The 27,613-nt window shown below is 52.7% G+C and overlaps 1 protein-coding gene across 1 annotated transcript in view; it reads left to right on the top strand.

The window, feature by feature from the left end:
- Positions 1 to 26,007, top strand: part of AACS (acetoacetyl-CoA synthetase) — a 57,873-nt gene extending 31,866 nt beyond the window's left edge. Inside the window, exons 9-18 of the mRNA XM_038574746.1 lie at positions 2,039 to 2,119; positions 5,193 to 5,317; positions 10,168 to 10,232; positions 10,376 to 10,498; positions 13,734 to 13,847; positions 15,839 to 15,964; positions 20,630 to 20,699; positions 21,182 to 21,240; positions 22,107 to 22,309; positions 24,766 to 26,007. Coding sequence (XP_038430674.1) covers positions 2,039 to 2,119; positions 5,193 to 5,317; positions 10,168 to 10,232; positions 10,376 to 10,498; positions 13,734 to 13,847; positions 15,839 to 15,964; positions 20,630 to 20,699; positions 21,182 to 21,240; positions 22,107 to 22,309; positions 24,766 to 24,903 — 1,104 coding nt within the window. The 3' untranslated portion in view covers positions 24,904 to 26,007. The remainder of the gene's footprint in view (positions 1 to 2,038; positions 2,120 to 5,192; positions 5,318 to 10,167; positions 10,233 to 10,375; positions 10,499 to 13,733; positions 13,848 to 15,838; positions 15,965 to 20,629; positions 20,700 to 21,181; positions 21,241 to 22,106; positions 22,310 to 24,765) is intronic.
- Positions 26,008 to 27,613: the final 1,606 nt, after the last annotated feature.

Here is a 27,613-nt window from a genome sequence, read left to right as displayed (position 1 = left end):
ACCTCAACAGGAAGCTTAGAGACAGTGGGAAGGGGGAGGCGCGCACAGTCAGGGGACACTGGCTGTCCCCCTGCTTTGCTGTTGGTGGTGTTCCTGGTTTGCGGGCTTGTGTTTTCTGAGTCAACATTAGGTCTCAGAAAGCAGCTTGCCTCTTCTTTCTATGAAATTAAGTTCCTCTTCTTGCTTGAGATGTATGATGTCATGTTGCTCAGACTTCCTTCCTCAGACTCAGCCATAAATACTTAAAAATTAAGGGCAAAACTACTGCTGTGAATTAAGGTTCATTCAGAGAGATTCTTGAGAGAGAAGCAAAGCTTGGCTTGTTTTGTGCCGCCTCAGAGGAGGAGGATGAGGCACAGGAGAACAGATGTAGGGTTATAAATAGGCCAGGCTCGAAGCAGACCTCATTGATGAAGATACAGATCTAAACTAAATACCGGATTTTAAGTTTAAAAAAAAAAAAAAAAAAGGGAGGGGAATTTGCTGCAGGCTCTTGGCGTCAGGGAGCCCCCAGCCCTTTCAGTGGATTTGGTGTGTGAATGTTTCACTTACTGGAAGAGTTCAAGTGATTGTTATCTCCAAGCCAGTGCCCACCTGCTCCAAGGGAGAGCGCTGTGGTGTGCAACTCTGCATGAAAGCTGGTGACCCCCAGGTTGGTGGCTGTCTCTTACCCCCATGATGTCCATTTCATAAAGCCACCAGCAACCGGCTCCTGGAGACTGCAGGTGGCCTCGGGGATCCTTAGAAAGGTCCTGGTCCCCCCAGAAGCCTTTGTGCTGTGGTCTGCCTTGCCCTTGAGTGGCTGTGATCACTGATGCACATTGCAGGCCTGGCGATGGCCTTGGTTCTGGATGGCCTCTGGAATAGGAGCTCTGGCTCTTGAGTTGGAGAATTTGTTGGGCACAGTTCTTTCCATTGAGCTTTGAAAAGGATCCTCTCCCCCTGCTGGGTTGTTTTTATTTCTCTTGGGTATGAAGAGAAGAGGATGGGTCATAAAGGCTGCTTGTGATACATGGGTCCTTGCTTTAGCCCTGACCATCCCTAACAACGGGGGTCCGTTGCCAACAGCCAGGTGCTCCCATCTGTGGAACAGACTGAAGGATGGTGGCTGGTGCCCTTCAGGGACCTCTGAGGGACAACACCCTGTGGCCTTAGGATCGCATATGAGCTCCAGCTAGAGATGGGACGAGAGGCATGTAGTGGCTCATTCAGGGCCCCTTGCTCTGCCTTCCCTGTGGTGCTTGGAGGTGGGTTGCTCCCTCTCATCCCCATAAGCTGCAGACAGGACAAGTTTGGCACAAGGGGCGTAGGTGCTGGAGTATTACAGCTGAAAGTAAAACCCCAGGAAGCTCTCCGTGCGCTGATACAGAGCTCCAAGGTATGTTACTTGGGAAAAGCAGAGTGCAGTGCAGTGTGTCCAGTAAGAAAAGCCAGCATAAACGAATGGATGCTGCTGGGCCAGGAGGATACCTGGAAATAGACCTGGGAATAGATGCAGGGCTGCAGGAGAACCGGGGGCAGGGGAGGGGCCAGCACAGTGTAGGCTGCGGAGCACCGGGCTGGGCATGTGCACCTCCTGTGAAATGTTGAAATAGAGAAATAGTGGACCGTGTGAGGGGGCTGGGGGTCTGACTTGGCGTGTGGGCTGAAGGCAGGGTCTTGTGCTCTGTGGCCGGAGGCTGGCAGGGCCCCTCCGCCAGTGCTGCCCTGCCATCCGCCTTCCAGGTCCCTGCGCTGGAGGCACACAGTGTCATGCGCACTCCTGTCCTTTTGCCCCTGGCTTTGACTTTGCCTCTCCAGCCTTCTGGGCCTGGGGTCGGGTCCCGTGGTGCTCCTGAGCTCGCAGGCTGGCTGGAGCTGGTCAGATGCTGCTTCCCCCGTCCCTGACTGTCAGGTCACTTCATGGGACTACTGCTCCTCTGAGGAGTGTGCTTGCAATTCTGCTGCCCCAAGAAGGCAAAGGGAGGTTGGCTTCTCCTCTCCCCAGGCTCTGTGTCTGTGCCATGTGCGCTCACACCGCGTCTCTGCCTCTCCCCAGGGCACCCTCATCCAGCACCTGAAGGAGCACATTCTTCACGGCAACATGAGCAGCAGTGACATCATCCTGTATTACACCACGGTGAGCAGGCTCCTGAGGGCGTTGGGGGGGGTTCCTCCTGTCCTCTGTGTCCCGCCCATCATTTGCTTTGGTTCCTTTGGGGCCAGTGTGATTGGGTCAAGAGTTTTGTGACAGGGAAATTCTCTTGCATTTAGCCAGGTGGGTCCAGCGGGAGCACACAGGTCCTGGTAAGAGGGGAGCAGGAGGGTCGGCATCAGAGGGAGATGGGCAGAGGGAAGCAGAGGTCAGAGTCACACAGGGTCACGAGCCAAGGGATGTGAGTGGCTTTTTGAAGCTGGGAAGGTCAAGGAAAGAGATTGGTCCTAGAGCTTCCAGAAGGAGTGTGGTCCTGCCAACGACACCTTGATTTTAGACTTTGGACCTCCAGAACTCTCACATAGTGAATTTGTGGTGTTTTAGGTCGCTAAGTTTGTGGCAGTTCATTGGAATGGTAACGGGAAACGTATCCAGGTGGCTCTTCCAATTACTGTGACAGCTGGGAGTCCAGGTGTGGAGGCCAGATTGGGCTGGAGAGAGTCTGTCCTGGACCAGAGCTGCTCGCTACAGTAGGATCAGGCTAGAGAAACCCTGTCCCTGTCCTGGGCATGGGTGTGTGTGCTGGGCTGGTGCTGCCCTCGCAGGAAGAGTTCTCTTTTTTTTTTTTTTTTTTTTTTTTAAGACTTATTTTATTTTAGAGAGAGAGATCTCACAAGAGTGTGCAAACAGGGGGAAGGGCAGAAGGAGAGGGACAAGCAGACTCCCCACTAAGCACAGAGCCCCATGCAGAACTCAATCCCACAACCCTGAGATCACAGCCTGAGCAACAAGAGTCAGTCAAGTCACTGAATCACCCAGTCACAAAAGGAGTTCTTTTCTGCCCCAAATCCTTGATGGTGTACCTTGAACTGAGCCTGGCCACCTCACTTCTCAGTGAGGTGTTTGTACTAGAATCCTGGAGAGGCTCTGGCATTCCCAGACCAAGGAAGGGGGCCCAGGTGCCCAGGGAAAGCAAACAGAGCATAACAGAAGCCAGCGTCCTCTGGGTCAGATGTCACTGGGACATGGGATGAATGGGGTCCTGCCTCCAGCACATTCCCGTGGTTTTGTGTGGGATGTGCATCATTAAATCAAAGGTTGGATTTGAGCAGTTGGAGATATTCCTGTGCTCGTTGAACTCTGTAAGATGAGCACTTAGGATGAGTTAAAAGAAGGGAAGAAAACTCAAAGTTGGCTTTTTCCAACTGCAACTATTAAGAGGTTTCGGAGTGATTTAGCTCTGTTTCCTGGATGACAATTCTGTGCTGGGTTTTTAAGGAAACAGAATATTGGAGGTGTGTTCCTAGCCTGTGAGGTTAATGGCCAGGGACCTAGCTGTGCCCTAAGGAATGGAGCCCTTGCCATCACAGGATGGGGAGCCCGGGAGTACTTTGCATGTGTGACCGTGTGCAGGCTGCCTCATTGCTTGGTGTGTTCAGCTGAAAATCAAGGGCTGGGGCCCGGTCATTGGGGTTTCCTGGACCCTCCTGATCCCCTCCCCACATGGGCCAGTGGTGCTGGGCACTGCTGGGCTCTGGGCCCTTTTCACGTGGACAGCCTAGCAGTGTTGACAGAGTGTCGTTTTTTGAATTGCAGGGAGGCCCAGGCAGGTACAACGATGTGCAACTCAGCTGACTTCCTGGGACATGTGGTTTAAAAAGACAGGCTTTTGCATTGAGGGGAAGTTCACAATGAGAAGAACTCAGATCTGAGGAGGTTTTCCCAGAGGCGTTTCACTTTTCCCAAAGCATCCTACCCAGGAGGGGTAGGCAGGTGGCCTCTGCTGTGGAGCATGCTGGCGCCCAGCCTTGGGTGGCAGCGGCTGCAGCAACTCTGTGCAGCGCGAGCCAGGCCTGCACCGGGTCACTGACCGGCACCTTTGACTGCTTCCTAGGACAGTGAGTTGGCCCGGCCATCCTGCTGCTTGGGCTGCCTGGCACTGGTTTTTTTTTGTTACTAATAATTCCTTAGGAGGGAAGCTCAAGTAGAGATGTTAAAGCCTCCTTAAAAGGCAGCTCAACTACCTTGAGATTTTTGTGCGGCCCCAGAGCTGGAGGTGCTGAGGGGAAGGACAGGTAGCCTTTTGGGGGCCCGCTGGGCTCTTGAGCACATCACTCAGGCCAGAGGTGCTCTTGTATGGAGGTTCTTAGCTGGGCCACACCAGAGAGCCACTTGGAGTGCTTCCTCATGTAGCACCATTGCCCCTTCGTGGGATCTGCGCACAGGGTGCCGGGTGAGTCAGTCCTGCTGGTGGGGTGTCCTCTCGGCCATCCTCACCTCCCAAGCAGAGATTCCTGCTGGAGCTTTCATCTAGCTCCCTTGCTCCCTTGCTGTGCCGCTGTGTTGGGTCCACCCTGGAACTGCCCACAAATGCCCCGTGTGGATGGGCATGCTGCTGCCATTGGGTTCTTGAGCAACTTTCTGCCTTAAAGTTTTTCTTAAATAACAAAAAAAAAGCCTAACTTGCATTTGGGAAACATTTTACATGGTACACACATCCTCCCAGTGGTTGGTGGTTCTCACACATGCAGTCTGCGTGTTCCCGTGGCACGTGGTGGTGCCTTCATAGGTCTCCAGTGTGTGCCTGGCCACGCCTTCGTTGGTGTGGAGAGAGTTATGCTGCACATTGTCTGCTGGGCTTGTTTTACACTGAAGCTCGTCCCAGACACTGGTCCCTGTCAGCACAGACCTCGTTCTTGCCAACAGCTGAGGTGTTGTGAAAGTGATGTGGGTTCACAGATTTGGTGTCTGGTGTGCACGGGGTGGGGAGGGGTAGGGGGCGTGTGTGTGTATGTGTGTGTGTGTGTGTGTGTGTGTGTCTCGTTGCTTTCCATTTCCCATTGTCCCCAGCAATGCTGCCGTGAACATCCTTTGGCCCATCTTAGTGCACATGTGTGCATGGATCTGTACAATAAAGTCTTGGTGTGGAATTGCTGGAGCAAAGCATCGTGCATCTGAGATGGGCAGTGCCTGCCAGCCGTTGGCTCAGTTTCAGGAGGTTTTCTAGGGACATGAGAAGTTGAATGTCGGTTGACATTGCCCCTTCTGTCTGTTCCAGGTCGGCTGGATGATGTGGAACTGGATGGTGTCTGCTCTTGCCACGGGGGCGGCTGTGGTCTTGTACGATGGCTCCCCTCTGGTACCCACACCCAATGTGCTCTGGGACCTGGTTGACAGGATAGGGTAGGTGCTGGAGATGCCACTGCTGTTGATTGCTGTAGCATTGGTGCCTATGGAGTGCTTGGTCCCCCTTGGAGGGTGAGGGAGGATGTTTGGGAGGGCGTGGGAGAGGGTGATGGAGGGCAAGAGGGAGGGGGAGGGAAGGTAAGGGGGAGGGCATGAAGGAGGGCTTGGGAGGTTGAAGTGGCCAGGAAGGGTGGGAAGGGGAAGGTAGTCCTGACAAGGACTCACTGGGCAGATGGGGGCCACCTCCAAGACTGGCAGTGAGTCTGAAACATCAGGGTATCAGGAGAGGAAATGTGATCTTATGTCTATAACGGTGAAGCCTAAGAACTGCTGCAGAAGCCTAGGAGAAAGGGAAACAGGGCCAGTAGGGGTCTGTCTCTTGGGGCTTCTCCAGCTCCAGGGTGAAGGAGAGTGTGAAACAGGCTGTTTGGGGAACAGGGTGGATATGTTTACAAAAGGCAGGGGCAGAGCCCAGCATTGGGGCATTGGCAGGGTCTGGGCTTCCCACCACTGACCTTCTGAGCCCCGTGGTGCGAGGAGAGTCCTTTTGTCAGCTGTCCCATGGTGTGGCCGACTGTCCCCTGGAGTCTCCTTAAACCCGTGACCAGATTGCTCCAGAAGGCTCCTGTAGATGCTGCGTGAGGGTGTCTGAGCCTTCAGTGTTCCATGGTCGGCTGACAAGCAGGAATCCTGAGGAGCAGAGGCAGAATGTGGGGGAGGATCCAGAACCCCTCCCTCTCCCAGTTCTCTCTGGGAGCATCACCGTGGGAAACTGTCAGGGGACTGTTTGATGAATGTTTTCTCTGCTAATGAATAAATCATAATTGGCGGAAGCGTCCTCAGTGCTGCGGCCCGTGGTCAGTGCTGGCCTAATGATGGTGGTTCCAGAAGTGAGACTTGAAGCAGCAGAGCTCTGGGGGCCTGGGAGCAGCCGTGCTCTGAAATGCGCTCATTACTTTGAGTCTGTTCATGGTGGGGAAACAGAAGGAGCCACTAATGTTTTTAAATCCTTGGCCATTAATATTTCAAATATAACTTTGCCTGGCCTGGGTAATATTTAAATCTTGACATTTGGCTCACAATATTGACGAAGAAGGTTATTTCCTAATGAGACTGTTTCCAGCGAAAGGTTAATCAAATCCCTGAGAACTTGGATGACTTCAAGAGCTTTACCCTTAATACCTGTGAGCCAAGCTCCAGGTAGGGACACTTTTGTCTGTGTGTGTGTGTGTGTGTGTGTTACAGGAAGAGGGATAGAAGATGTGCATTATTGGGGCTCAGTGCTAATGAATGTGAAGGATGAAGGGCTCCAGGAAAACCCAGCTCTGTGTGTGTGTGCACACAAGTATGCAAAAGTGTGTGTGCATGCATAGGCAAGAGTATGTATATCTGCATGTGTGGATGAGTGTGTGTGCAAGTGTGAGCAAATGTGAATGTGTGAATATGTGTGAGCAAGAGTGAGTGCATATGTGGTTTACATGCACAAATATGCGTTTGTGTATGTGCACGCATGTGAGTGTGAATGCATGTGTGTAGGTGTATATGTGAATGCGTGAGAATGTATGTACACGTGTAAATGGGTGCATACAAGTGATTGTGTACGTCTACACATGGAGGTTTGTATATGCATGCATGTGAGTGTATGTGTATACATGTAGGTATGTATGAATGTGTATGTGCATGTGACTACATGTAGGTATGTTTGTGCTTGCATGTGAGTATACGTGTAGGTGCGCCACATGCACATGCATGTGTGCTTGCGTAGTGTGCATGCGTGTGTGTACGTCTAGGTGTGTATGCACATGCTGTGTGTACGTGTAGGTGTGCATGCATGTGTGGATCTGTGCATGTGTAGGTGTGAGGAAGTGTGTATGTGTAGGTGTATATGTGGGTGCGCATGAGTGTGTGTGTGCATGTGTAGGTATGTACGTTCACGTGGAGGTGAGTGCATGTATGTGTGTGAATGAGTGTGTGTGTGCATGCATGCCTGATCATTCACAGGTGTGTTTTCTGGGCTGTTGTGGTCGGCAGGTCCTGAGCCCCTGCCTCCCATCAGCCCCATTGGCTTGTGCCCCAGATGCTGGAGACCATCACAGGGCTCCTCTGGACCTGGCCGGCGGCTTACCTGCCTGGTTCATGGGGGCGGGGGTGGCTCTGCAGCCCAGACAGGAGCTGGGAGAACAGGTGCTTGGGAGGCAGGACTTTAGGCCTCAGACACCTGCTCCACTGCCAGCAGCCGCTGAAGGAGTGCAGGTCAGGTGTGGCAGGAGACCCTCATCTGAGCTGTGCTCCCCCTGCTGAAAATTGAAGCTGAGTTATGTACAATCACATAAAATCCTATTTGTCTGTGGCGAGAGGAGTGGCTCTTCCAAGCTGGTGGACAGCAGAGTCCCTGCAGGGCCATTTCAGGGCCTTTGGGTCTTTAAATCATGTCAACTAACATAGGAATGAAATCTTTGCCGATTATTAATGTTGGTCCAAAGACTTACTGACACATTTGATAACTGAGTGTTTACTTTGTAGACACAAACAAGATTCTTTTAAAAGATCAGTTTTCTTTGTCATTTAAAGTATATTTCTGAGCTCTGGGATTCTGTCTTGGGGTATATTCGGGTGAGAGTTGGTGCCAGAACTCTGGGGTCTTCTGTCCAGTTTTGCCAGTACCTGGGCCAGCATCAGAGCCACCTGCAATACCCCGTGTTACCTGTCTCTGGGTGAGAGAGTCTGGGTGGAGCATGGTGAGGGACTGGCAAACTCATCTCACACAGTGCACTTGCTGGACAACCATCTGCCAGGGTCATTTCCACACCCTGCAGGTATTCACGTGCCCTGCTGGGTCCTGGGTGTGCCCAGTGGTATTGGAGGTGAGCAGGACCCTATCCTTGGGCTAGCATCAGAATGGGGAAGAAGGAGAGAGAAACAAGTGATATTAGTGCCCGGAGGTCAGGGAGATCCCTGAAGGCAAGGGCACTGGGGCTGGGCCTGAGCCGCCCGGCCTGGGGAGGGGACATGAGCGTATTCCAGGCAGAGGGAATGGCGAGCACCTGGGCCCTAAGGTGCCTGAGATAGTGCGTGGGGAGAGACCCTTGTGCTGTGAATGTGAAGAGTGGCTGTGGGGCCAATATGGAGGGTGGGTGCTTTTCTGCATGAAACACAACACTGTTGGAACATTTGAAGCAACATAACCCGGTTCATGTTTTTAAAGTCTAAATCTTGCTCCCATGTAGAGAATGAATTGGGGGGGGGGGGGGCAGGGACAGATAGGCTGATAGAAGTCTTAGGCTGATAGAAGTCCCCAGGCATGGAATGGGTGGCCTGGGAGGCTCTGTTTGTGAGCTGTCTGTGGGGCACCAGGGCTGACGCTGGCCCAGCTGGGAAGCTGCCTCATGCTTTGTACAGTGATCCCCAACTGTACTCCCTACAAATAGGCAGCACTGAGTGCCTCCACAGAGTTCCCGTGCTTCTGTAAACATCTCATGCAAGCCCTGGAGACTGATGGGGAAACCTTTCCATTCTTCAGACAAGTAGGCCTGTGACCCAGGCCTGGTACCTGCTCAGAGTCTCTGTACATTGCCAAGGTCACAGGGATATACCTGAGGCTTGAACACTCTTCAGTTGATTTTGGGGGCCTGGAGGGAGGGGATGAGCAGAATAATGAACATTGTTTTAGTGTGGTTGGTGACTGGAGATCTTGGTGCTGGTGGCTGGGGCGGAGACACTCCACCATCAGAAGGGGATAGCGTCCCTGGTCTTCTGTTAAAATGTAGCTACTCCTGAAGGGGTGGCACCTTAGTCCTTGGGGATGATCTTGAATTTGTGAAGCAGATTGCCTGAATTAATGCAGTAAACATGGGGGAGGTGGGAAGGTTGTATACACCTCCCCTAAAGCCTCCCCATCCCCAAACAGCCACCTCTAGGGCACAGTGACCTAGGAAGTGCCTGAGGTCTTGGGGGAGGTGCTTACTGGTGGCAGGGTGGTGGTGAAGAGAGGGGTCCCAAGGGGGACGGGAATGACAGCAGCCTTAAGGGGTATGCCCAACCCAAATCACCCCGTGCCCTGAAGCCCTGTGCCTCCTGGCATCAGATAGCGTGTGGCTATCTCCCTAGAGGGAGATGCCACCCAAGAGCGAGGGGATGAGGTTTTTGCTGCCTAGAGGGACACAGAGGGACCTTGACTCTGCAACCTCCTTTGGGCCCGCAGAGAAGACATTAGTTAAGAAGACATTTTATATGCTGGGGGCTGCCTCTCTGGGAGAACAGCTGAGGAGGGGTAGACTGCTGAATAGCACGTTCCCCTGGAGATACAGTCCTGTGTGCTCAGCACGTGTGCCGTTCTGTGTGTGCAGACATGAGAGAGAAGCACCGTGGACTCTAAACGTTTGAAACGAGAAAAGCTGCAGGTTTGCTAAGTGTCACAGAAATGTCGGGGAAGGGCATCCAGGAGGCTGACGACCCCTGCTCTGCCAGAAGCTCCTGTGGCCTGCTCCAGCCCCGCAGAAGGGAATGTTGAGGCTAGAGCTTAAGGGCTCTTGATTTTATGGCCTCCTTTGGTCCAGAAAGGGAATATATCCTGCATTTGGTAAGATTGTGGGGTACCGTGCAAGTCATCGTCTCCCACGGAGCCAGAGTTCTGGGTGTGTTGGGGTCGGTGTGCAGACCTGTCCCTGCTGTACTCCACAGTAAACACAGGTGTTTACTGAACAGAAAGTATTGATTCAGCCCAGAAGAATGGTGGGTCTTGGATTTTGCAGACTTGCCAGAAACGAGTCACTAATTTTAGAAAGCTCTGGAGCATGGAATATGCAGGAGCCTTGAGAGTTTGTTTTCCTTCCCTCCTGTGCTCCTAGCATCACCATCCTTGGAACGGGTGCCAAGTGGCTGGCTGTCCTTGAAGAGAAAAACATGAAGCCAGGTAAGTGTGCCTGTCAGAACGCCTGGCCTACTTCCTATCTTGCCAGCCAAGGAATCCATAGCTTCTGTCACCTATGTCCTGCACACAGGCCACACTAAAGGTGTCAGATTTAGTTTTAATCTTTCTGTGATTCTTTGCCCTAGCGGAAACCCACAGTCTCCAGACGCTTCATACGATCCTGTCCACCGGCTCCCCCCTGAAAGCCCAAAGCTATGACTACGTCTACAAGTGCATCAAGAGCAGTGTCCTCCTCGGCTCCATCTCAGGTGCGGCCTGCGCCATGGACAGGAGTTTCTGGTGCAATCAGAGGAAGTGGGGCTTGACCAGGCTGGCCCCTGTAAGCGGGCCCAGCCTCTGATCCAGCAGGTCCACTGCCTTGAAATTGTCCCCAGTAAATATCAGGGTACACATCTATGCATGATTGGCTCTCCTCGTTCACGAGAGTTGAGTTCTAGAAAGTCGCTGAGTTAGTGACTCCTGAACCATTGCTCCTGGGAGAGATACACACGCACACATGCATGTATGCATCAATTATAATCTTCTATTCTGAACACAGCTTATTCTGGTACATTCCGTTATCTTTATTTTATAGAAGAGAAGACGAGGTTCAGAATTGTTGATGGACTTGCCAGAGTGGCCCCCTCGCAGGGTACAGTGTAAGGATTGACACCAAGTGTAGCTGGGCCCAGGGCCAGAGCTGCTTGCACACCCTGCCCCTCCCCTCACTGTCCCTTGGTCTTCTCTGTGGTGAGAGCTGAAACCAGAGGCCAGGGACCTCGGCTGGGAACGTGCATGTGGGCAGCTCAAGATTTTCTCCACAAGGCTCGTGTTCTCAGTGACCTTGAAAGCACTCCAAGTGTTGACTTTGAGGTTATAAATTTTAGTAAGTAGTAGAATTTGCAAATACAGAATCTGTAAATAATGAGTGGCCAAGTATGAGAACAATTGTTGCAACATTGTTCATGTTCATTAAAAGCTAGAAATTGGGATCCCTGGGTGGTGCAGCGGTTTGGCGCCTGCCTTTGGCCTGGGGCGCGATCCTGGAGACCCAGGATCGAATCCCACGTCGGGCTCCCTGCATGGAGCCTGCTTCTCCCTCTACCTGTGTCTCTGCCTCTCTGTCTCTTTCTGTGTAACTATCATGAATAAATAAATAAAATCTTTTAAAAAAAGCTAGAAATTACCTATAGGCCAGTAGAAGGGAATTCATTGAATAATTTATGGTACATCCTTAATTTTTGCTGCTATTAGAAGGGATATGATGAAAATTCTTATTTGGATAAAACATATTTATTGATATTGAAAGCCAGTTGTGATACCCTGAATGAGAGAAGCAGACTGCAGGATGATAAAGTGTGGTCATTTTTGTAGATTGAGAAAAGGAATATGTGTGTAGGGGATGTAAACCTGTGGGGGTGGAGGTGGGGGTGGGGATTTCAAGTGACCTTTTTCTCCTCACTTTTTTCCTAACGTGAAGTTGTATGAGGACAATTGGTGCATGTGGCAAAATATTGAAAATCCAAAAATGAAATTGGGTGGTGCCTCCCCCCGACTCTGTCCTTACCTGAAGAAGCCTGTGCTTGTGTCCTGTCAGAGGTGTCTGTATGGAGGTGAGGGAGCCCGTGTTGATGGGTCGAGACCCATTTAACTTAGGGTTCACACTCCGTATTTCCCCCTTAATAGTGTGACTTGAAGTTAATACTGTTGTAGCTCATCAAAATCTTTAGATGACTTTATTTTTCTGAAAAGACATCTTTAAAAGATGCCATGTAATTTGCTTGAAGCCTGAGGCTACCCTACCAGCTTTCTTACTGGACCTTTAGCCCAAGGCTGGGGATCTTGAGCTGTTTTGGCAAGTGGGGTTCCTGCCAGCATCTATGAGTGGCCTTGGGACATCCCTTCTCCCTCTGGACCCTAGTCTGCCTGCCTTAAAAGGGATGGTTTGTCCTGTGTAGTTTCCAGGGGCCTTTCTGTGCCAGTGCTGCCTGCCAAGGGTGGAAGTGCCAGGGCTCTGGCCAATTATTTAACGGAGTCATTGCCTCATGATAGGTGACATCTGTAAATGTTTGCTGCCTGGGTATCACTCTGGAGTGCCATGAAGCCTTGAGACATACTAGCTCTGTGTGTCCTGACATGAAACACTCTTCAAGATGCTGGGGGTGAGGGGAAGCAGGTGCATGGGGGTGTGATAGGGTGATAAGGTGTATGAGGTGTCCTTGTGTGTATGTGATGGTTGTCTGTGGAGAGGGTCTCTGGCCACGGGGAGGGGAACCAGGCATCAGGAAGGCTCACATCCACTTCTTGCCCTCCTAGATTTCCAGGTCTTGTGCCACATGCATTGCCTGACCAGAATGCCAGTTTATAGAAGCTTAGGGAAGTATGTTTGAATGGTATTGCTGGGTGATTCGGTGGTGTCATGACAGCAGCATGTGTCAGCTCCTCAGTGCTGGGCTGGTGCTGTGTGTGTCACAGAATCACCTGGAGAGCATCCCCAAGCCTTGGGGGGCAGCACTCACACCTCCCTGGGGTCTGGGGCGCTGGTCACACCTTGCAGCCACTGGGATGAACATGACTCTCATTTTCATGGGACTTGAGGCCCCAGGAAAAGGCAGGGAGGACGTCATATATGGAGCCTCTGCCCGACTCAGCTTAGAGTCGAGGCCAGACCGAAAGCCTGCTGGTTGCTGGAAGCTTCTAGTGGTCTTATGTGGCTCTTGGGTGCCCTCTGCCCCGGGTCACAGGGCCAGGCACAGTGAAGGGGTGAGTGCCTCGTCAGTTATGGGGGTCTTTCCAGGCACACAGACACGTACATGAAGAGTGGCTGGGTTCAGGAGGGAGCCTGTGCGGGGCCAGCTCTGTATGTACCTCCTGCTCACGTTTTGATGGTGCCTTCCTGCCCCAAGTCCCCCAGGGAGGGGATGGTGGTCAGCAGTGCTGGGTCTAGCTGCAGGGGCTCCTGCCGCTTCTCTCTCGATGGCTCTCGGGACCTGACTCCCTTTCGAGCTCCTTCCTGGTGTTGGAGTGCTTCCCAGCTCACATGTTCTGTCTTATGTGCCCTCCGCTGCAGGGACCCCAGTGTTGCTGCTGTTCCAGCGGCTGAGTGAGCCGGAGTCGCCGCAGAGGGCCTCTGAGTGTGACCCATCTGCACAGCAGTGCCTGGGGGGTAGAATGGATGAGGCTTCCATTTTATGTGAGCCTGAGTCTTGAATTTTATTGTGACCACGGGAGGTCATTTATTTTGTCTCATCCACCAGGGAGACTCAGTCAAAAAATAAGTCACTCTGACATGGGCGATTTGTGGCAATTTCTAAATCACCTCCCCCATTTCTCCCTGAAAAGAAGCTCTAACTAACCATCAGCAGATTTTTCAGTATTTACCAGCAGAAAGAGTAGTAATACCTGTCCTTTGGGGTCTTCCTCCTTTGGTATTCACCAATAAAGAACATAAGCTATTTGTCTCCATCTTCTGAAGTTTGGATCTCCTTTTGCCTTTGTTTGCAGGTGGCACTGACATCATCTCCTGCTTCATGGGCCAGAATTTTTCTATTCCTGTGTATAAAGGAGAGATTCAGGCCCGGAACCTGGGCATGGCCGTGGAAGCCTGGAACGAGGAAGGTGACAGCTTCACTAACCATCTTTCTTTCTGTGACTGAGTGTGACTGGTAGCTTGGAAGCACTCAGGTGTATAACTGCCCTGAGGGGGCTGGCCCTGTCCACTTGCAGACTGTGTCCTTCTAGCCACCCACTGGGCTCCCTGCCTCCAGCCCCCTTTGGCTTGCCAGCCTGAGAAGTCCGTGTTGGGCTGGAGCACGTTGGAGAGCATGTGTTCAGGCGGACCGAGAGGGCAGTTGTCCCCCTGCATCCAAACCGGGGAGATGCTGCTCAGACAGCCGCAGTGTCTTGCTCGTGTGACACCCTGATCTTGTCAAAGACCCCATGAGGGAGCCGGCGGTTGGCTTCTCTGACGCTCTCAGGATGAGCCTTTGCTCAGTAACCTCTTAGTGGACATTATTTGTGTCTCTAGCACCAAACAGGGCCTGGCCTGGCATGTGGTGTGTGCACTGTACAAATTTGCACTGCAGCCACCATTATTTTAACCTGGCAGAGTGATTGGGGAGGTTGTTTCAGGCCCTGTTTGTGTGAGGAAGAGGGAAAGACGGCAATATTGGTAGCCCCATCAGAGTCGGGGCTAGAAGCCTGGAGAGGGCAGGAAGATCTCCTCCATTTCATGGAAAATGTTGCCAGAGACCTTTCTGGAAATCAATTTTTATTTTCAGAAGAGGGATTTTCCCTAGTGCTCAGAAAAGTTCTCGCCCCCACATGCCTGTTTTCTTCCCCACCATCCGAACCATTTCTCTTGGTTCTGGTCCCTGCTGCATTCTGTGGCCTGGGAGGGAGGCAGATGCTCCCAGCAGAGAGAAACCAATAGCTGTCCCTTTAGCTTCCAGATGCACGAGTTCCCTGTCTGTCTTCTATCTTGGGGGTTCTGTGGGATGACATGAGCTAGGTGAGGTGGAGGAGGTGTGGAAACTCAGGAGCCTCTGTGGACACACGGTGGGATGGTGGCTTTTCCATGCAAGTCCTATGGTGCTGCGCTGTGGAAGGTGCTGGATAACTGGGCCCGAGCTGACTTCCAGGGCCCTCTCACTGGGAGGGGTGCTGTGCTGCCTTCTCTCTTTGTCCTTCATGACCTGTGCTGTGCCCAGGGCAAGAATCTGGGCTGCCCCGTTGAGAGCAAGTGGGACTCAGTGTGACTCACTCGGCATGCAATTTGGTAACAGTGAATGATAGTGAAGATACGGAGGGACTCTGTGATCCAGCAGTTCCACTCCTGGGAGAAGAACTTGCACATGTGAACAAGGAGAGATGTGCAGGCATGTTCATAGCAGCATGTTTGCAGTAGGGAACAGAGTTGGGAACATACAGAGGTACATCTTCAGGAGGAATAAACAGCCATGACTGCATGTGGAGAATTAATGAACTGGAGCAGTGTGTAGTAGATGATGTAGTAGAGGACCAATCATCCTGATACCATGCGGGAGACCAAAGCAAGGTCCTGGATGCTGCAGCATGCTGCCGTTTGTGCAGTTGGGAGATACAAGGAGTGATTCTGTTATTCAGAGATACTGATGTTGATGGAGTGAAAATAGTAAAACACATGTGGGAGAAATAAATTCCCTTTTGTTTTTCTAAAAATTAATAAAAAGATTGTATTCATTTATTGACAGCACGAAAAGGGGCAGAGGGAGAAGGAGATGGAGGAGCAGACTCCCCGCTGAGCAGGAAGCTTGGTGCAGCACTTGATCCCAGGACCTTGGGTCATGACTGAACCGAAGGCAGATGCTTAACCCACTGAGCCACCCAGATGCCCCAATAAATTCCCTTCAGAAAGGTTTGGGGGAGGGTGTTGGGAAGGAAGGTCACTAGGGAAGGGAGGAGCTCGGCTTCCAGTGGTGCTAACACGAGGCATGTGGTGTGAGTTAGCCCCTTGCCTTCATGTAGGGCCCAAGCACATGGTGTAAGTGATAGCTAGAGAGAGCAAGCGTGCACCAGCATGTGTGGTTGTCATGTGTGCTCAGATTACTTTTTAATTCTTCCCAAACCAGGAAAGGCAGTCTGGGGCGAGAGTGGTGAGCTGGTGTGCACCAAGCCGATCCCCTGCCAGCCCACACACTTCTGGAACGATGAGAACGGGAACAAGTACAGGAAGGCGTATTTCTCCAGATTCCCAGGTAGGTGGGTCCGGGGGATGCAGACAGGGCTGCCCGGAGTCGCCTGGGCTGGGCTGTTGGTGTCTGGTATGCACGCCCCTGCCCATGTGTGGTGAAGCTGCTCACAGCTCTTTCTGCCAGCCGGGCGGGAATGAATGTTGGATCAGTGGCTTGAGGCCATCATGTACAACCAGCATCTGGGTTAGTTTATTTTTTTAAAGATTTTATTTATTAGTGTGTGCATGAGTGGGGGTGGGGAGGGGCAGAATCTCAATCAGAGAGTGAGGGGAGAAGCTCAGTCAGACCCCCTGCTGGGTGCTGAGCCAGGTGCGGGCAATGCCAGGACCCCGAGATCACGACCTGAGCTGAAACCCAGAGTCAGATGCTTCACCGACCGAGCCCTCCAGGCACCCGTGAGTTTGGTTTGTGCTTACCCAGCCCCTGTGTGCAGACGCTGCGGCCCCACACGCGACTGCCAGGCCTGGCACAAGCTCTGGTTTGCCCGTGGGAAGGCTGTGGGCCACCTGCTCACTCAGGACTGTGCCTGTCTGTTCGGGGAGAAGTGTGTGTTTGGGAGGTACCTGGCTGGGACTCTTCCTTTCCTTCCCGCACACACCCTCACCCAGTCCTCGTGGGGCTGTCGGAAGAGGAGCGCTTTGGTGGTGGGATGACTTACAACCCGCTCGTCACTCTCACTGACACCCTCATGTTTCATCTTCCCAGTGGCGCCCTGCCCCAGAGAAGGGAAGTGTTTTATTTAAAGTTCTGTCTCCTCTCTCCCTTTTACCTGAATTCGTTGTGTTATCCTAGCTGTATAATTCTCAGTTTAGCAAGCCCTTTCTCCCAGAGCGTTTTTTTTCCCCAAGCGCTTGCTTTCTATGGTCTCTAGAAAGGCAAATTGATTTTGCATTAACTGCATGTGGAGGATCAGAGAAGGGCAGATGGTTGTCAGGGGCGGAATTTGCCGCGGATCCCGCCCGTTTCTGCACCTGGCCTTACATGTTGATACGGCCAGTGTAAGAGCCACTGAATCTGGCATCGCGCCTCCCACGCAGGAGTCGGAGGAGCACCCCTAGATGTGGCGTGGCCTCCACTGGGTGCCTGCTGCACTCTGGGCCACCTTGGATCCTGCCCGCACGCAGCTTTCAGACGGAGTGAGGCAGGACAGAGAGAGCACATACGTGGAGAGAAACATTCCCTGGGTGACCCTGAAGGACAGGACAGGGGCTCCTGTCTCAGGAAGAGAGGCCAAAAGTAGAACCTCAGCTGGAGGATTCATCTAAGAAATCCATCTCTTTGTCTTCCGCAGTACTGCTCACTGGTCTTTGGAAACTGTCTTTTCTGTAACTCTTTGTTGTGTATATAAGGGTTGTTGTGACAGATGTCTCTCGGGATTGATTTCAGAGTAAGTCTTTTTTTCTTTTCTTTTCCTTTCCTTTCCTCTCCTCTCCTCTCCTCTCCTGGTATTCCCTCTGGAGAAAAGAAATAATCTTGTGGCCTGTTATATTTCCATTTTTGCCCAGGCTGCCGGGAAGCTCAGAGTTAAAATCGTTGCTTCGTTGTAGCAGTCCTCTTACCCCCAGGGCAGGGTTTCTGATTGTTTTTAAAGAATCTCATCACATAGTTGGTTTTATAAGTAGTTTCCTCAAATGCTTTCTGGGAGTAGGTGCGATATATGAATCAGTATGGAAAGAGGAAGGCAGTTAAGATAATGGGACTCTGAAGCTGTTAGTGGTAGACGGGATGAACACAGGAGGAACCTGACTGTCCACACCCCAGCACTGGGAGACTGGGATACTGTATTGAAATCAGTGGTTAAAGGAAACAGCTGGAGGAAGGGTTGTTTCTGCAGCAGGAAGCAAACTCACAGACATCATTAGGCCAGATGAAAATGTAAGCAGACAGCGATATCCAAGAAATCAGTAAGTGAGCAGCAAAAGTTCAGCCCAGAGGGCCTAGTATCTCTTTTATGTCCATTTTAAAAGGAAATATATGTGTGTAAATCTGTGAATAAATGGACAACAAAGGGTTATCTGAGTAGAGGAATTATGAGCTGTTTTGCTGTTCTTTACATCTTATTATTTTTAAAAACCTAATAAACATTTAAAGAGAAAAGCAGATTGAAGAAAGATTTAAGACTGTTCTGATTCTATAAAGCAGTGAGTTCAGCTCTGAGCTTCCTGGCAGTCAAGGGAGACACAGTGGGTGCAGGCGAGTGCAGGGGACACATTCTGCTTGGGAGGGCAAGCCTACCCTACCCACTAATTGTCAAGATTTTGGGCTTGATGACATGGAGACAGCCAAGGTTTCCCTCAGCCTGCATCAGCAGACAGGTTCAAAGCAGAAGTAGTCCTGAGTCATACCTTCTAGAGTCCCAGGCCCTTCTAGAAGAGGAGCGTGTGTGCGAGCAGTTGATTCATGACGGCGCATCTGCAGATGCAGAAAGCCGTGCCATCACTCTTTCACTTACAAAAGCACAATGTGCACTGTAGAAGCTTTCAATTCCTGGCCCTCCAGGAGGAAGGCAAGAGAAAGGCTGGGTCTCCCCCTTCGTGCTGGCGTGCTGTGGCCGAAGCGAGGTGGAAGGAGCCTGTGTGCCATGAACACAGCCTGAACCACAGGCCTGGGGCTTGGGAAGCTACAGGGAAGCCTGCATTTCTCTGCTGTGACACCCTGGCAGCAGGGCCACTGGCCCCGCATGGAGTCTCCCTCCCGACTGCATCTTGTACGAGATGGGAGTGCTTCATTTATATTTTCACAAAATGATGATTCCTTCAGGGTGTATTTGCATCTTCTGTTTGGTCTCCATTTCCAGGGCCTTGCAGTGATTATCAAACTCCTGGGAGAACCGCCTCCACGCACGCTGGACTGTGTGTCAGTCGGGCGCCCAGTCCCCAGATGAGAAAGGATTAGGGGGCGTGCTGGCGGGCCAGGCCTGAGGCTGTGTCTGCAGCTGGCTCCTGGGACTGCGATCATCAGCCCCGTTTTCTGTGTAGCTGTCAGATGTGCCTCTGCAGAAATTTGGCATACCACTTGCGGCCCTAGGAATGATCTCTTTCCCTGTTTGTGCAGGGGAGTCTTTTGCAAGTCTAATCAGGAGAAAGGGGTTTCTCTCTTCATCTTGGGGAGGAAGGGGAAAGGACCCACAGGCCTGCCATCCTCTTGCATCAGAAGAACTGAGCTCAGGAGTCCTTCTGTGCTCAAAATTGCCTCCCAAGGACCACATATTCCCTGCAGACAGACAGATGTCCTGGCCTTCGTCTGACCTGGAGCCTTAGGGGTGGCGCCTCATGCCTCAGGAGCAGGTGCGAGCTGATGGGTTAGCACTGCCAGTTGGGAAGTGTCTCCAGAATTGGAGAGGAAGAGGCATTCGGGGTGAAGATCCTGTAGCTGGTTTTATTTGCTATTTTCCCAGGGGACTCGGGACCCATTTCAGGAGGTCAGGCTGCTGCTGGGGCGAGTGACTTCCAGGTGGTTGCAGAGCCGCTGGGGTGTGCTCTTGATTATTCACACCCATTTGGCCTCTGGTTGTGTGGGTGCTGAAGGGTCACTGCAATTGGCAGCAGGAGGAGGCTTCTGGCTGTTTTTATTTATTTATTTATTTATTTATTTATTTATTTATTTATTTATTTATTTATTTATTTATTTATTTATTTATTTATTTATTTATTTATTTATTTATTTATTTATTTATTTATTTATGATAGTCACACAGAGAGAGAGAGAGAGGCAGAGACACAGGCAGAGGGAGAAGCAGGGAGCCCGACGTGGGACTCGATCCCGGGTCTCCAGGATCACGCCCTGGGCCAAAGGCAGGCGCCAAACTGCTGCGCCACCCAGGGATCCCTTCTGGCTGGTTTAATTGCTCCCTTGGCAGTTCCCTTGAGGTGTGGCTTCTCCTTCCTGTTCCTCCGGGTGGAGAGTGGAGGATGTGGCCAAGGCTGGGGCTTTGATCCCTTGGGATACGAGCTTTGCTGCAGCCTGAGACGAGGGCCTTCCTGGGAATGTTGCCAGCCCAGGAACAAGCTGCACGCCAGGCCACAGGGGGATGGCGCAGGTGATTGGGTCACCTCTGATCCCCCCCACCCTTTCTGTTGCTTTCCACATCCCCTGGATTTTACCAACTAGTTAGCTCTGTCCACGTGGCTCATGCCTTAGCTCAGGCCTCAGGCCTCTGTTAATAGCTTCCCGCGGGTCATGCTGCTTCTGTTTATCCCATTCCAGGAGTGGCCCTAACCCCTCCGGACCAGCCCTGGAGCTGTCCCCAACCACCCTGTCTTCCTAAAGTGTGCTTGTACTCCCTAAGCTTCACTCAGAGGGCCTGCTCCCAAAGCTCCCGTTGATCTTCCCTGGTCCCTTTTGCGTCCTTGCTGCTGGTGTTGGTCTCCCCTGGGAACTCCTGAGGCCTTGTCGGTGGCGGAAGGAGTGAGATTTCCTGTATGCTGGTGCTTCATGTGAGAACTGGGCAGACAGTGGCCTCCGCTAGATGCTGAGCTCCTGGGGGCAGGAATGGTCAGCTCGCCTCCACCCCTGGGCCCCCAGCCCCCTTCCAATCCTGTTTCTATGCCTCAGCTATGTCTGTGGGTGAGCATCCCATTGCTGTCATGCCTGCTGTGGGCATTTGTCCAGGCAGCCAGCTAGGACCCCTTCTACTTGGGGTGACCACACACTTCTGCCTCCCTGCAGGTGTCTGGACACATGGCGACTACTGCAAAATCAACCCCAAAACTGGAGGCATCATCATGCTGGGCCGGAGGTGAGGAGTCTTTAGAGGCTTCTCTTCCCTGGAGCCCCCTTTCCTGAGGCATCCGGGCAGGGATTGGAGGGATCCTGTGTCTCCCCTAGGGCCGGACCTGGGCCTGATCCACATTTCTGTGCCCCCCTCCCCCCCTGATGAGTGGCAGGCACATGGCACAGGTGCAGCCAGTGTCCATCCATGGTAGCAACAGCCCTTCCAGAACGGGGAGTGTGTGGGTACTGGGCGCATACCACACATGTACAGGTGGAGAGGGGCCGGGAGGTTGATGGGTATTTCCACACAAAGGGACTCCCTTGTTGTCTAGCCTGGAGTTTAGAGAGAAGAGGTGGCTGGTGGGGATAAAGAACAGGGGAGGGAGCCTTCGTGAGGGGCCCAGTATTGCCATGTGAAAAGGGGGTGACAGCCCCTGCCCCCCACCCTTGTGTGACGTGCCTCACTCAGGAGCTGCTGTGTGTTCTTGACCTTGTCTCTCTTTCCAGTGACGGCACACTCAACCCCAATGGAGTGCGATTTGGCAGTTCGGAAATCTATAACATTGGTATGTTATAATCCCTTTCTCCTTGAATTTTTCTCAAGTCATTCAGGAAGGAAGGAGGGTGTGTCCTAGCAGGGAGCTCCGGAGCCTGCTTTCCAAAGACTCTGCCTTTGGCGTAACTCTGGTCTGTTTGCCTCAGCTGTGAGAATGGACATTTCTGAACACATCCTTCTTTCCAGAATGTAATTTGTCCACATTGCTTGTAGCTGTAAAACCTCCCAGAGGAGTATTCTTAAGGTCACATGGCCCATCCCTGTTCTGTTACATTTTATCTTCACAGTGAGCAACTTTGGGTTGTTTAATTGTGTCTGCTCTTTATGGGTGAAGAAAGAGAAGCATAGAGAGGTTGTATGAATGCTGGAGATTACACAGCACCTCAGAGGACACCTTATAAAGATAGTGGGCCTCATAGCTGCACAGTGGAGTCATCCCTGGGCCTATAAATTGGCCCACCAAGGCCACAAAATCAGCCTCCCTGGGCAGTAGCTTCCTACCAACGTTGCATCAAGGTGGTTTGTACGGCCAGGATGGAGAAGTCCTGATCCATCTGCATCCAGGCTTTGTTCCTCCCACCAGTGGAGTCCCTATCACAGTACTTGCTTCCTTTTTATATTTAAATTAATCTGTAATTAAGCAAGTAAGGCCTATGTTTGGCTTCCTATAAATATGTCCACCATTCCAGCTGAAGCAAAGCTCTGACTCTTGCCAGTGATGAGCATACTGCTTGTCCCCCCTGAGGGGCTCCTCCTGGACAGCTGGGAGGAGAGACGGCAGTGCCCGTCAGGCTCGTGGCCAGCCTCCCCTCCCCTTACTGGTGCCCACGGTGGGCCGGCTGGTGCAAGAGTGTGGCCTCTCCCCCGTCTCTGCAGTGGAGGCCTTCGAGGAGGTGATGGACAGCCTCTGTGTGCCCCAGTACAACAAGGATGGGGAGGAGAGGGTGCTTCTCTTCCTGAAGATGGCTTCCGGCCACACCTTCGGGCCCGACCTGGTGAAGAGCATCCGCAACGCCATCCGCAATGGCCTGTCTGCGCGGCATGTGCCCAGCCTCATCCTGGAGACCAAAGGCATCCCGGTAGGTCCGCCGCTGCTGGGCTCGGGCTCCTGTCCCTGGGTGGTGGCGACCAGAGTGCGGTCATCTCCCCGAGAGCCCCCACCCGGGAGCTCATCTCAAAGCTGGTTCTGCTTTATTTATAGTTTGTCCGTGTTGCCTGGCAACGCCATCTTTTTTTTTTTTTTTCCTACTGTCTCTTTTTTTTAACCCTTCCCGAATTGCATGTAAAGTGACTTCTGCTAAATACTTGTATTTGGAGGCAAGGCAGGCCCAGCCCTGCATATCCAACTGGCTTTTCCCTGGTGCCATTTTGAGTGTGTTCTCAAAATTATTAATGAGAAAATTAATTTTAACTTTTTAAAGAGCCACTGGGGTACTGTTGCTCTTGCCTTTTAATTTTAAGTTTTGCCTGTGGAAAGAAGAGTCAAATCTATTTAGAGGCATGTCTCCCGAAAGCTGCTCCCCCTTCTACTTTGTTTAGGTTCTGACTGGGGGAGGAGGGGCCCCCAGATTGGGTCTCAGCTCTAACTTGGCCTGCTTATGATGAGGCAAGTATCAGCTGAGGAGACAAGCTGCTGTGTGTGTGCACACGTGTGTGCAGAGAACGAGCTGAATGCACAGACGAGGCAGGGCCTCTCAGAGGCCTGCAGGGTAGCTGGTCACTGATGGGGGGCGGGGCAGAGCCTGACTGGGCCCTGGCAGGAGCTGAGCTCTGGTGCTACCCTGAGCAGGGCTGGGACTTCTTATCCTGTCCACATGCTGCTTTTAATTTTGGTTGTGCACTGGAAGGGTCCCACTGCTGGGATTCTTTGTCTCAGTTGGTGACTCCTGGTGACTCTGGGATCAGTGGCTCCTGCCAGGAGGGAAAGTACTTCTTGAGTTCATGACACTTACTGTCTTCTCCTGAGGAGGGCCAAAGGCTTTCCTTCAGCAAACCAGTTCTGTCTGCTTCTGGAATATTCTGGAGAACCAGAGTTTGACTTTCCCCTTGGCTTTCTTTTGATGAACCAGGACGTGTGTCCTTTGCTGCCAGAAGCATTACCCCCCACTGTGTCTGCTCATGAGATTAGTGGCATGGTTTCTCTGAGAGATACAGGAAATGGAGATCTGTCTTTCTGTCCTCAGCCTGGTGCTCCGGTCACTATCAGAACCCGCTTTCCATAGGTGCTATCTCCTCTGTCTGGTTGGGCTGGGAAGTCCCTTCCAGGGTTCCCTGAGATTTTTCAAGGCCCTTGTATTTTCAGATCCTCCTGGCCTGAACTACTGGGTTGGCTTGGCTGTGTGTGTCACTGCACTGGGGAGGAGGAGGCCCAGCCAAGGAGACTTGGGGTGCGTGGGGCATTGTGAGGCTGGCAGGCCCCAGGCAGCTATGACTGCCCTGACCCCAGCACGTCTTTGTCTCCTCTCACAGTTGAGACGCCTGGCCCGTCCTGACAGGGGGCAGCACCTGACAGGGGGCAGCATGACGTTTATCTCCCGGGGAGGCCCCAGCAGCAGCCAGGGGTCGGGGTATCTCTGCTTCCCACCACACTTCTCACCAGAGGAAACAGTAGCAGGATTTTTTCTGTAACACGGTCTTTCTTTTGTCAGCTGATGGAAAATACAAATTATTAGCTCCCCTGAGCTGTTCTTGGAGCTTTTGTGTAAAGCTTACAAGCCCATAAAGCACGTGAGACTCTTGCATTTCAGGGCGAGAGGGGCTGACACCCAAGTGACAGGCAGTCCTTCAGAAGCCAACGCTTAGATCCTTAATTAGTTCACACGTTGCCCGAGTTTTTCAAATGAATGAATTTTAATTACATCTCAGGTTAAAAAAAAAAAAAAAAGTAGTGCCTGTGTTGGAGAGATTAGGGCACCAGTGGTTTTACTAAAAGGCTTTGTCTTGAAGTCCCCTGGCCCCTGGACACCCACACTGCCGTCAGAGGCCCAGGGGGTTTGAAGATGGAGCACACGGGCCTGGATTGTGGAGGGAGCTTTGAACGTTTGGATGGAGTCTGACTGCGAGGAAAGTAATGCCCCATACCGCCCTGATAAATGTTTCTGAGGAAAGGTTTTGGGCAAGCTTGGTGAGGCTGGTGGATGAGGCTCGCTGGCCAATTGATCTGGGACGAGGTTGTAGGAAGCGGCCCGTGGCTGACACGGTAGTGACGGGCCATTTTTATGATGCAGCGAAGGGTAATGCAGTGCACATAACTAACAGAATAGGCGCTTCTGAGAGTTGTGTGCCTGTGAGCCCCACGAACCCAACCTGCTGCACGTTCGAGGGGACCGACTCGGTTTAGGGAGTCAGCCCCCAGTCCCCTGGATGTGGTGGCCCGAGCTCGACATGCTCACCGTGGCCCCCTGCTCTCTGGCTGCAGGTGGAGGTGTTCGGTATCTGGTCTGGACGTCCCTAGATGCCGGGGCTGAGGGCTCGTTCTTTACCCCTCAAGGCTCAGCTGCTGTTTGTGTTTGTTTTCTCTGCCCTTCCCTGGCAGTACACTCTCAATGGCAAGAAGGTGGAAGTGGCTGTGAAGCAGATCATTGCTGGAAAAGCTGTGGAGCACCGAGGGGCCTTCTCAAACCCTGAGACCTTGGATTTGTACCAGAACATCCCAGAGCTGCAGGACTTCTGAGTCGGACTGACTCACGTGGCACACTGCCACCTGCGTTTGTGCTGTGACTTCCGAGCATTCAGGACGTTGCTTAGAAACCCGCAGCTCTTGGGAAGGCAAGTGTCCGTGCGCTTGGGGAAGGGTCAGTTCTATGTTCTGGAGTCACGTCCGGGGGGTTCCGCAAGCCTTGTCGGGCCACATCCTGACCTTCAGAGGCCAAAAGGGAGCATTTGGTGTGTGTGTGGCCAGGCGCTGAGAGTGCCTGTGTCTTTGCACAAGTGTTCTTGCACATGCCGCCAGGAGCCAGGGGTCGCCCAAGTGTGGACGGTTGTGGCCAACGGTCACGGCCAGCGTCACAGCCATGCTTCCTGCACTGGCTGGCACTCTGGTGGCGGCACATCTCTCAGGGGTGGTCTTGCCTCCAACCTCGTGCCCGTAGTTCCCTTTTGCCCTCTTCACGGGTAAATCTGTGTCTCCTCTTCAGTTGCTCTCCAGCTCTGACCGTCGTTTCTCAGGGCCCATCTGTCCGCCATTGCACGTGGACTGTTCCCCAGTGGCCGACTGCTCCTGCAGGTCCCCGTGGAGCCGCATGTGGCCCCCACGAAATCGCACCGCCCGACGGCAGAAGCTCCCTGTGGAGAGCACATGGGCTTCGTTCTTTAACAGGGTCTCCTTATTTCATCAACTTCAACTGGTTTAAAAAAATGTTCATGTTAGTTCTCTGGAATGTGTGGGTGCTCCAGAACAGGCTGTCCACCCCGGGGGGGTGGCGGCGCTCTTGGGGACTCGGTGGGCCACCTGGGCAGCAATCGCGGGGTCCTCCCTGTCGGAGCTGCCTGGCCTCAGGGGACACGGCCTCACTGCACTCCTCCCCCTGGAGCTCATGGAACCTCCTGGACCTCACGTGGAAGTTGGATATTGAGTCATGGGTTTGATAGCCAGGCGGTTCATATGCACTCTCTGTTCCGTACATTAACAGCTTCCTGTAATCCTGATGTTTGTTTTTGTATTTTTAAAAAACTGAGCACAGTGAAAACCTTTTTGGAATCTCTTTTCTTCTGGATTATAAAAATACAGGGGAAAGTGCTATGAGGAATTTATGTAATAAATATATATACATATATACACACACATATATGTACATCTACGTATATATATATATATACACATGCATATGTGCACATACCTGTTCATGTCCGGCGTGCTGGCGTTTTCTCTGGAGGGGCTGACCTGATCCGCTTCTGGAAGCTGCCTGTGCTGAGGAGCCGGTGGGCAGCCACACCCTGGGGGAGATGTGTGGCCAGGGGGTTGGGGCATTCCTGGGCCCCTGGTGGTTAGCAGCAGTCCCGGGTGACCAAAGGAGTAGCGAGGACTTCTCAGCATGAAGCCAGCACCCTGGAAGAGAGTACCGTCCTTACCCTGGGCTCCTCGATGGTTCCAAGCAGCCAGGTATCTGGACTGTGACCCCTGTCATCGCAGGAGCTGCATGTCACTCAGATGGTGTCTGGCTGCACGTCTCAGCCCGGCACGGTTTCTTTCCCTCCCGTCATGGGAAGTTGGGGCAGGCGAGTGCCCTGGCCGGGGCAGTGACCGCAGGCTGAGCGGTGCCCATCTGCGGCCCGCCGTCCTCTGTCCGCAGCCACCGTGCCTCTCGCCTCCCATCATGTTCCAGGCAGGAAGGAGGAGGAAGTGACAAGAGGGCTGGGTGAGGGGCAGAAGCCTCCCGCTCTCCAGTCTGTCCCCTTCTCATCATACAGTGGCTTTAGTGGAAACCCCTCCCCTAGTTGCAAGGGATTCTGGACACTGCATTTTAAAACAGGACCTGACACCTTTCTCGCATTAATTTCTCATTGCTGCTCTAACAAATGACCATAAACGTAGTGGCTTCAAACACAAATTTATTGCCATTCTGGAGGTCAGAAGCCTGACACAGTTCTCACTGAGCTGAAGTCGGGGTGTGGGCCGGCTGCGTTCCTCCTGGAGGCTCCAGGGGAGAGTCTCCTCCTTGCCCTTTCCAGTTTCCAGAGGCACCCTCATGCGTGGCTGGTGGCTCATCCCTCTAGCCCCAGAGCTGGGTCTCTTGCCTCTCTTGTGCATACATTGGCCTCTGTGATGACCTTGGCCGCACCCCAGTAATCCTGGGTGATCCCCCTGTGTGAACATCTATTGATGAGTGAGCTTCCTTCCACGTGCTGCCTGAAATTCCCCAGCTACAGAACCTAACCTCTCACAGGGCATGTGTGGAGCCTTATTCTGTTACCTCGCGCTGCCAACACAGTCGGGCCCTGCCAGCGAGGAAGACGGGAGAGTGGTCATCAGAAGGTGTGAGCCCCATGCTGGAACAGCTGGGTGGTCGACCCCTGGTTGTCGACAGACCCCAGGCTGAGCTCGTTCCCCCCACCCTGTGGGATTGGCCTGCCAGCCTCCCTCCCAGGACCCAGGCCCGACTTCGCCAGGGGCCCAGAGCCCACTTCAGCCTGACTATGCCGGAGGAGTCATTCGGGCTTAACTGCCATGCCCTTTTAGTGCTGGCGAGAAGCCCCAGGCTGGCTGAGCCCACACATCGTGCTCACGAGCTGCAGCGGACAACTTCACCAGTGAGAGACAGATGGTCTGTCCGGTGCCGGCTCTCCCGTGATGTGCCTTGGCCTGAGCGTTGCCCTGAAAGCGCTTGCCGGTCAGCTGCCTCTCCCTTTGTGATGCCCACAGGTTGTACCACGCCCTTCCCATC

The sequence above is a fragment of the Canis lupus genome, chromosome 26, assembly GCF_011100685.1.
Source record: "Canis lupus familiaris isolate Mischka breed German Shepherd chromosome 26, alternate assembly UU_Cfam_GSD_1.0, whole genome shotgun sequence".
Classification (NCBI taxonomy): domain Eukaryota; kingdom Metazoa; phylum Chordata; class Mammalia; order Carnivora; family Canidae; genus Canis; species Canis lupus.
Note: the sequence above shows the minus strand (reverse complement) of the source record. Positions and strands in the feature narration are given on the sequence as shown.